The sequence below is a fragment of the Dendronephthya gigantea genome, unplaced genomic scaffold (genome assembly GCF_004324835.1).
Source record: "Dendronephthya gigantea isolate DGI-Jeju-01 unplaced genomic scaffold, DenGig_1.0 000000F, whole genome shotgun sequence".
Classification (NCBI taxonomy): Eukaryota; Metazoa; Cnidaria; class Anthozoa; order Malacalcyonacea; family Nephtheidae; genus Dendronephthya; species Dendronephthya gigantea.
In genome coordinates this window covers 3,161,226-3,170,239 of record NW_021163010.1, presented here as the reverse complement: position 1 = coordinate 3,170,239, position 9,014 = coordinate 3,161,226, and the positions used below count along the sequence as shown (strand labels likewise).

At 35.4% G+C, this 9,014-nt stretch overlaps 3 protein-coding genes across 3 annotated transcripts; all 3 read left to right on the top strand.

Moving 5' to 3' along the window:
* Nucleotides 1-100: 100 nt before the first annotated feature.
* LOC114522253 lies at nt 101-3,199 on the top strand. Its single transcript, XM_028542903.1, has 2 exons — nt 101-415; nt 752-3,199. The coding sequence occupies exons 1-2, from the start codon at nt 178-180 to the stop codon at nt 2,794-2,796; spliced, it is 2,283 nt and encodes a 760-aa protein (XP_028398704.1). The 5' UTR covers nt 101-177; the 3' UTR covers nt 2,797-3,199.
* A 490-nt stretch (nt 3,200-3,689) lies between these two features.
* Nucleotides 3,690-6,613, top strand: LOC114518119 (ankyrin repeat domain-containing protein 54-like). Its single transcript, XM_028538050.1, has 5 exons — nt 3,690-3,799; nt 4,509-4,713; nt 4,908-5,208; nt 5,377-5,618; nt 5,771-6,613. The coding sequence occupies exons 2-5, from the start codon at nt 4,513-4,515 to the stop codon at nt 5,840-5,842; spliced, it is 816 nt and encodes a 271-aa protein (XP_028393851.1). The 5' UTR covers nt 3,690-3,799; nt 4,509-4,512; the 3' UTR covers nt 5,843-6,613.
* Nucleotides 6,614-7,059: 446 nt separating this feature from the next.
* Nucleotides 7,060-8,911, top strand: LOC114518109 (beta-2 adrenergic receptor-like). The gene is made up of 2 exons (XM_028538038.1): nt 7,060-7,316; nt 7,858-8,911. The coding sequence occupies exons 1-2, from the start codon at nt 7,198-7,200 to the stop codon at nt 8,870-8,872; spliced, it is 1,134 nt and encodes a 377-aa protein (XP_028393839.1). The 5' UTR covers nt 7,060-7,197; the 3' UTR covers nt 8,873-8,911.
* Nucleotides 8,912-9,014: the final 103 nt, after the last annotated feature.

Below are 9,014 nucleotides of genomic sequence, written 5' to 3'. Positions count from 1 at the left end.
GTCCTCAGTCTAAAATGACCATTGATTGATTGAAAGAACGTAATCTCATTCCAAGCTAGGGCTTCTGAGTAAAAGAAAATATTAATTTAATTTGCCAAGATTTTTGAAATAACGGTTACAATAAACATAACAAATGAATTGTTTGAATAAATAAATAAATAAAAAGCATTTGAAAACATGAACGATCAAGCAGCAATAGAACCGTTGGTTGAAGAAGGCGAGAATGGGGAGACGTTCGAGGAGAATATAGAGTCGCACAACAAACACGATATTAAAAAATCTACCTTCAATTCCATTGAGGAGTCTGGTCGAATAAAGTTTAAAGGAGAGGATATGTTATTTTTGACAGTCAATGGCATTCAGATGTTTACTTTTTATGAAATCATGCTTAAACTTTGTCAAGGCACAAAACGAGGTACAGCCAATTCTGAAAAGTCAATTGCGTGGTCAATGTAAAGCATATGTAATAGTTTCATAGGAATTATGTGTTTAATGTGTCAACATTGTAACACATACTTTTTTGCGTAAAATGACATAAAGTTCACCCTGTTATATTTGATATCCTCCCCTTAAATCTAGATCTTGTATTTCAATTTTACAATTTTGACTTGACTAACAACCTTTGGAAGCAACCTGCAAGCTAAAGATTTTGTTGAATACCATATGCTAGTACCAATCTAATTCTGTATGTGACCAAATTATCATTCATATTTAATTTGAATTCACTATATTATTCTTGATATTTCTTAAGGTACAGTTGGCAATAGATTTACAAGGCTGAAAGCTACTAAACATGCATGTAACAGAGCAGAGGTTGACTTGGTAAAAGAATTAGGAGGGACCAAACAAGCTTTCTCAAACTGCACTCTAGTCTCAAGAGAAGATGTTGAAAGATATTGGGAAAAATACTCAGAAAAAAGTGGTTCCAATGATGCTACGGACCAGCAAGAACCAGAAGGATCAAATTTAAATATCAATATTCCAAATAGTTGTAACAGTGACTTGATTTTAGAGCAATGCAAACCTGACCACACCTCACTAGATTTGGTAAGCGATGATAAAAACATGGATATCAACAAGGTGATGGAATGTCAAAATATTTTTAAAGGTAAAAAACCCAAAATTGGTAATCAGCAAAAAAAGGCAATCAAAGCAAGCAAAAAGCCTGTCAAAGATGGAGCAAATTTGGTCAAAGGCAGCAGGGTTGGTAAAAAATCAACATCAAAATCAGTAAGTTCAAATCTAGCAACAATACAAGTTGATGAAAATGTTCGGAGCCTTTCTCCTGTTGCAACAATTGATTCAATATCTGACGAAAATATGCAAGAAAATGGCAAAAAACGAAAACGTCGCACACAAATGGAACTACTTCAATCCTACCAATTCTATACCGATATAACTGAGGATGAAAATACTATACCTGGTCAAAAATGTGCATTGGATGCAAACAGTAAGCAGTTAAAAGCTGATGCTTTATCTCTGGATATGAATTCAAACATTGTTGATGACCAAGCAGAGACCAGGTTTGACTATGATAACTTTGATGAACCATATTCAGAAGCCAACAACAATGGTAGCAACTATGTTGAGCCACGTTCTCCAACTTTGCTTCTTAAAAGATCTCATAATAAGTGGCATGTGGCGAATGGTATTTTACCACAGTCTGGCTTAAATGATGCTGAAAGTGAAGATATCTCTGATAATGTTATGAAGAGTGATAACAATTCAGGTGGGTTAAAACCTGCAATGACAAAACTAAAAGATAAATTAAAATGTACAAAGAAACGAAAACTTCCTCACGCAATATCTAAAGAAAAATCAGGAAAGAAAAAGAAGATTGTGGATAAAGATTTACATCCTCTGGCTACAGTTCGGAAAGTTGGCAAGAATAGTTTAAAAAAAACGAATGAAGCAAATAAAAAGGGGAAAAAACGTGCAAGTCTTACAGAACAGGAGAAGACTAACTTGGAGGGAAGTTTTGACCCAGATATAGCTATCGTTGAGATGAAACCAGATACAAGTAATAATACCAATGTTAGTGAACAAAATTTCGATGGAAGAAAGGGTTTGCTAGGACAAGATGGTATAAACAATTTGAGTAAGACTTTAGACGAGAGCAAAGAAAAGAGAGAAAATAATGATGAGATTAAAATAGTTAAGAAAAAGCGAAGACGACGCTTAGAAATGAATACTTTTCGTTTAATCGAGACTATACCATATTCTGCATTTTTAGTCGTAAAGGATGGTGATCTTTCTCCCTCCCATACTATGGCATACAATAAAAAAAACTGTCTTCCTGGTTGTTGTCATGCATTGTGGAGATGGCGTTTAGGAAAGCCAGTGTCAATGCCAAGCCAGTCCCCGGTGAAGTCAACAGATGTACCGCTCCCGTCTGGCAAAGCCAACATCAACGACCTTCCTCTGAACAAAATCTTGCAAGATGAACAGTCCCCGGTTCAAACAAAATTTGGCTATTCGTCTCCAACAAAAAGTTTGCAAGATGAACCTTTGAAACCAAAGCAAGATAACTCGTCAACGATTGAAGAGCCAGGTGACTTACAAAGTCAGCAGTTTTCGTGTGAAATGAAAGATAATGTATCGGTTGAGACACGGCAAGAACATTATTCTTTAGAACATGATAAGCTTGAGGGTTCGCCTTTGGCAAAAACAAAACGAGAAAATTGGCCAGCAGAAGATGCCAAAGAAAAAGAAGAGAGACCGGAGAATAAGGATACCGAAGAAAGTATAAATACAGATGCAGTTTTGTTGGAAACGAGCTGTGCTCCTGACTCATAGAGTTGGTTCCACCAAAATCATCATGGTCGCGTTGACAGACGAAGAAATTTAAAAAAAATTGTTGCTCTACATGACTAAGGATATGCAGGATATTTTTTGTATTGATATTATTTCTGTCATCTGATGTAATCTTTGTTACATTTATTGTCGTTCAAGATTTTTATTGATGTGTTAACGGAAAAACTTAAAACATCGAAGTGCCCAACTGAACGTATTTAATAATTACCGCTGTTCTCAGATTTTCACTGTTCCACACTTTGTGAATTGTAGATAAAAATATTTTGCCATTATTGTATTGTGGCCGATTTTACTATACAACACTCACATTTCTTTTTCAGAAATATGTTTAAAATAGAATGATCGTCAGGACTGAATTTTGTAGTTTTAACTTGTAGTTTTCGTTGTAGAGAATTTTAATTATAATCCTACTCAATGTATTCGGGCATTATGCAATTTTCTTGCCAGAGCCGATTGAAATATTTTAAGTTCATTCTAAAGTCTTAAAAATTTTTAACGCCTAAAATTTTTCGTGCCCATATCAAAATGACGTGACAATAAGCTAGTGCCTAGCGGCGTCGGTAGTCATAGATATAGCATAGATATAGCGACACATATAGCCATAGATAAAAGATGGATAAAAATTTCACAGAGTAAGTAGTAGAGAGCAATCCCAGGGAAAGCTAAAGATGCCTGTAGAGGAGGCTAATGTAATCATATGCCTCATCTGTGATAATAATCTCTGTGTGATCATAGTTACTGTGTGATACAGCGGAGATTCAAGTTACGACTGTTACGTGTTCAAGTTTACTCTTATGTTTATACTATATAAAGTATTTCTATGTCATACCGCTAACAAATTTTGTTGGCTCAATAAATATACACATAGGCTTATAGTTAGTAAATTGTATTGTTGAAATGAAAAACGAAGCAAATATAAAAGGTGATGATGGATCTTGTCTAACATCAAGCAGCATTTCAACTTGCGAAGAAGCGTGTGAGCAAGGTATATCCGTATATGATTAAGATATATAATTTTGGCGGTGGTACAGCTTGCAGATTTAAATGCAGTAGCTACCATTATCCTCATTTAATACTCTGGCCAGTTAAATTATGTTATTAGCTTTCTGGTTATCCAATGTATTGAATTGACTTTGTCAGTGGATAACACTGATTCCAATCATGTGAAAGCCAAATAAGTTTTTGTTTTAATATTCATTTAATTAAAGACATTAGAAACATCGACATTTTATCCAGATAAAAAACCCAGTGTACAAGGTTGTATACAGGGGCCAGTTGTACAGGGTGTATTAAAAAAAATTATTCAAACTTCAACACGCTATTTTACGTGAACTACTCAGCCTATTAATGAAATTTTTTCACATTCAGAAAGTTTTGCCAATCAGAGTTTTGTATTTCAGAGTTAACTATGATTTAACCATGCAAAATGTAGTTAAAGAGTTTTATACAACCAGCCCTAGATGAGCAACTCTTTGGTGATCAATTCTATTTTTTGAGTAATTGGGGTGCAAGGCTAGGGCATGGCAGAGTCTAATAATTGTTTTTTGTGCAAGTAATTATTGGATGTTGAGCATGTCAGCAGGTAAAATGATCTAATAAATACTAAATATTGAGAATTAGTGCTAAATAATGTTTCCAACCAATCAGGAATAAGATTACACACAAAATATGTGATGGTAGATTATATTTTCTAGTATTATGACAGAAAGTAATGCAGAAGAAGATAGGTCCAAAATCCACCTGAATTGGTCACCTGAAGCTCCTGCTGGACTTAACTTCACAAATGTTTTACCTGATAATTTTGGGTCTGGTTATCAAGCATTACCAAGTGAAAATGAGCAAAGAGAACTTAAGACAAAGTTGAAATCATCTAGGTTAACAACCAGGAGACATTCAAAGGTTGATTTCTACTCCCTAGAATATTTCATCAAACTTAACAAATTGAAATTAAAAAACAATGACATTGGGTAAACATCATAGCTATGTCATTATGCTTATTGAGTGACCATTTAAGTATATATACAGTAGCTTAATTATTTTGATGGTTTCATACTAGGATTTATACTGATACAATTATTTTACATATTTAAAAGGTGCTTCGTACCTGTGCTGGACTTAATTTCCTTGGTGAGAAGAGGTTTCGAGAAGCGGCCAACAGTGGCAATTTTGAGATGGTGGAAAGACTTATAGGAGAGGGGGTTAAAGTATCTTGTGCTGACACAAAGAAACGTACAGCTCTCCATTTTGCTGCCTCTAAAGGAGATGTGGCAATTGTACAGGTTTTATTAAGTCATGGAGCAAACCCTAACTTGCAAGATATTAATGGGAATACACCTTTGCATTTAGCTGCATGTGCTAGTCATATAAAGATTGTGACTATTTTAGCTGAACATGGTAGGTTAATTTTATTAAGATATTTTATTAAATTTTCTTGAAATTCATTTTAAATTTATTTAATATTCTGATTATGCATGGTCTTACCAGTAAACCAGTAATAGAAATAGCTCATTAAATACAAGAAATGCTGTAGCCAAAAACGTGACAAAAATGGCAATATTTCAGGTGCAAATGTCAATGCGCTTGATGAATGTGGTCGATCTCCTCTGCAGTTGGCATTTGCAAGATTACGTTTGATTGAAGAAGATGAAATTGCTCATTCAACAGCAAAAGCTTTCAAAGCTGTTGTTATGGAAGTGGTGAAGCTGTTACAGATATATCTCTCAAAAGTAGGACATGTAATGAATGAGCAGGAAAACTTGGATGATATCTTTGATAGACTTGAGAAAACTACCTCAATCAAGCAGGTATGTTACTGATCAATTGTAGTTACAGTTGTCAGCATAATAATAATATAGCGCAGATCAGATGAATATATCTCAATAGTGGAGTTTAGTTTTACACTAAATTATGTTTGTACCAAGTTCGTTTTTGTATAACTTTTCATCGCATTTTAAAGGTGGATGAAATTCATGAATTACTCTCCAGTTTTACATCGCTCAGTTTATCACGACGTGGTCTGAATACATAGCTGTGAAAAATAATGTGGTTGCTATGGTGTCAATGGTGCAGAGTCTTATTTAGATAGAACCTGTTTTCTTAACAGACGATATCTGCAAAGGCTATGGTATTCATTCGAAGGTGTCAAGTTGTCAAGATCTCGTACGTAGATGATTAAAAAAGGCTTGACACCCTTCTTCAACGCTACACTTCTGGCTGTATACTGAGGAAAAATCAAACAAACAAGAGCTATATGGCTCCGCATAAAAGAACACTGATCGTGTATATTTTGCTACATTGTAGAGCGCTTGCTAAGGGTTTTAGTTAAAGAAAAGGTATTAAAGAGATATATGAATGGTGATGATCAGAGTATTTATGATACCAACTATGCCAAATACACAAAACGTGATGCGGTTAATACTAGTTCCAAAAATAACCTTTCATCTAATCCTTACTCCTGTAACAGAAAATTTATCTTGTTGATAGATTTGCTAAGTTACGGTGATACTAAAAATAGATCATCTACATCGGTTACAAGTCAAATGTTATAATTCTTTTTCTTTCATACCAAAAGCCTACGAAAACCGTTAAAACTCGACCCTCAATCATCCTGTTTGCAACCTAGCTCTTTCAGCCCTTGCAAACTAGAATAAATTCTTTCTCCAGTCAGGGGCAAACTGACACCTTAAGATCAAACTAATACATGTGATCTAACGAAGTAACGGTTCCGATATTAATGCGGCCTTTAAGATAAAAAAGAACTCAAAGATGACATTGCATGTACGTAGAGGAACAAAAATATGTTGGAAACATAGCACAACATAGTATATACATTGAACACAGAGCATGACACTAAGTCACTAACCCCCTAGCAAGCATTCTTAGCTCGTTAATCTTAGATTAAAGAAGAGCTGTCAATCACTTGGTAAATTATATTACCTGTTAGTCTTTGTGTGCTTAATTAGAAACCAATCACTTCATCAGGATTTTTGCATTGCAATCGTCCGTCGAAGACTGAAGTCTGCAGACACGAATCAAAAGCTCGTACAGTATTTATAAATAATTGTTCTTCCTACAGAACGTCCACATCACTGATCCACACTAAGTTATATGGTTATATGCTACTATGGCCCAGGTTCTAAACAAGGATTTATATCGTCGGATATAATGAACTAATATGTACTGTTAAACTGGTGATATCGTAACAAGATAATATTATGTAGGCAATTTCGATATAATTAGATCTTTAATTTCGAGGCTGTGTGCTTATGACGAAATGTCACTCAACTTGTACTAATTAAGAATCAACCTGATGTAGACTGGGAGTCCGCAAACACGTCGTAACCAGGGATTATCCACTTTGCAACGATATATTGAATAAAGCACATGATAAAAGTATTTTATTTTGCGCACACCTTGGGCTTGGCACTTAATTTTCAAGAGATATCTGGGGCCTATATTAACTTAGTGAAATTTCGAGGAAACAATTGCTTCTCACTTGGCAGGTATACAGTATTATATAAAATGGATATCTTAAATACATAAAGATATTTAAATTTTAGCGTATTGAATTTTTTTTGACCAATTTGGAAAGATGAACACCCAATAAGCAATTTATCTGACTGTAGATATCCGATAAACCCTTCAGTCCCTTCAGGTGGTTCTGACATTCGGTACAATTATCAAACTGGCATTTTACGAAACTATCACAAATAGCTTATAGGCAGCCTATATTTAAACCATTTACGGCCCTGAGATTCCACAAAAGAAAGATTGCATGTATAAGCTATTCTTATGGTGGAATAAGTGACTCGTACGTTTTAAGAACGGAAAAGCTATAAACTTCAAGCTTATTGGTGCAGTCACTTCGAGCTTGTCCTCGTGTTAAGATGGTAGTAAATTAAACTTTCAGAGTGCAAGTTCACCAAAAAATTGTGTTTTTCACCCGCACTCTTTAAAAATCCTCTACGGCAATGCTTTGTAAGGTAGTTTACACCACCAGATCAACTAAAGTTCAAAATTCTGATGCACGATCTTGTTTCTTAGCAGGGGCAGAATGAAAATCAGTGAACAACCAAGCAACATCTCAGTGCTTACTGCGACTTTATATGGTGCAAGCATGTCAGTGTTATCTTTGATTACTCTATTTGGCAACGGCTTAGTCGTATTAGCGTTTATAAAGTTCAAACGCCTTCGCACGATACCTAACTACTTTATTATTAGTTTGGCAACCGCTGACCTACTTGTACCGCTGTTGCGTGAAATTTACGTCATCGTAGCATCGTTCATGCGCCGCTGGCCATTCGGAGAGGCCTGGTGCCAGGGAAGTGCGACGTGTAGTTATATATTATGTGCTTGCTCAATAGCACATCTCATGTGCATAAGTCTGGAGCGAATGCTATGTATAAAATATCCTTTCTATTACAACACTCATATAACATCAAACAAAGCTATTATGATTATTCTTATTTTATGGCTACTGTCGTGTGTTATTGGATTATTCCCTCACTTTGGACTGGGTGATATACTATATAATCCTCAACTTATCGAATGCGAAGTAAATTGGAATACAAGGTCACGTGATAAAATTCTGGTCTCGCTATTGGTCAGCTTTTTCTTCGTACTTCCACTTGGTATAATGATAGCATCATATGGCGCGATATTTTCCATAACCCGGAAACAGGTGCGAAGGATTAGCGTGTTAGAAACCAGGTTTTCAACTGTTTCTCCACTGCGTCGGGAAATAAAAGCTGTGAAAACAATCAGTGTGATAGTTGGAGTGTTTTTTGTCATGTGGTTGCCGTACTTTTGTGCGACAATATCTCGAGTGGTTACGCGAAAGAAAGTACCGGCAGATTTACTTCGTTTATCTCTAGTGCTGGGGTATGCCAACAGTTGTTGTAACTGGATCGTATATACGTTGATGAATCGTAAACTGCGAGTTGCTTTCAAAAGGATATTGCGTTGTAAGATAACCCAAGTCGGTCCTCTAGATGATTGCTCTCTCCGTGAACACAAAGGTGGTGAAAATCTCCCGCAGAGAGAACAATCGCTGAACTGAATAATCTGCCTTTATTTTCCTTTTATTTTTCGTACTATCTTCTCCAAATCAATTATTGTAAGTCGTTAATGTAGAGCTTTGTACAGACTTGCTGTAGTTGTAAGAATAACCATTGTGAATTTGGTTTACAGTTTAAGTTTTT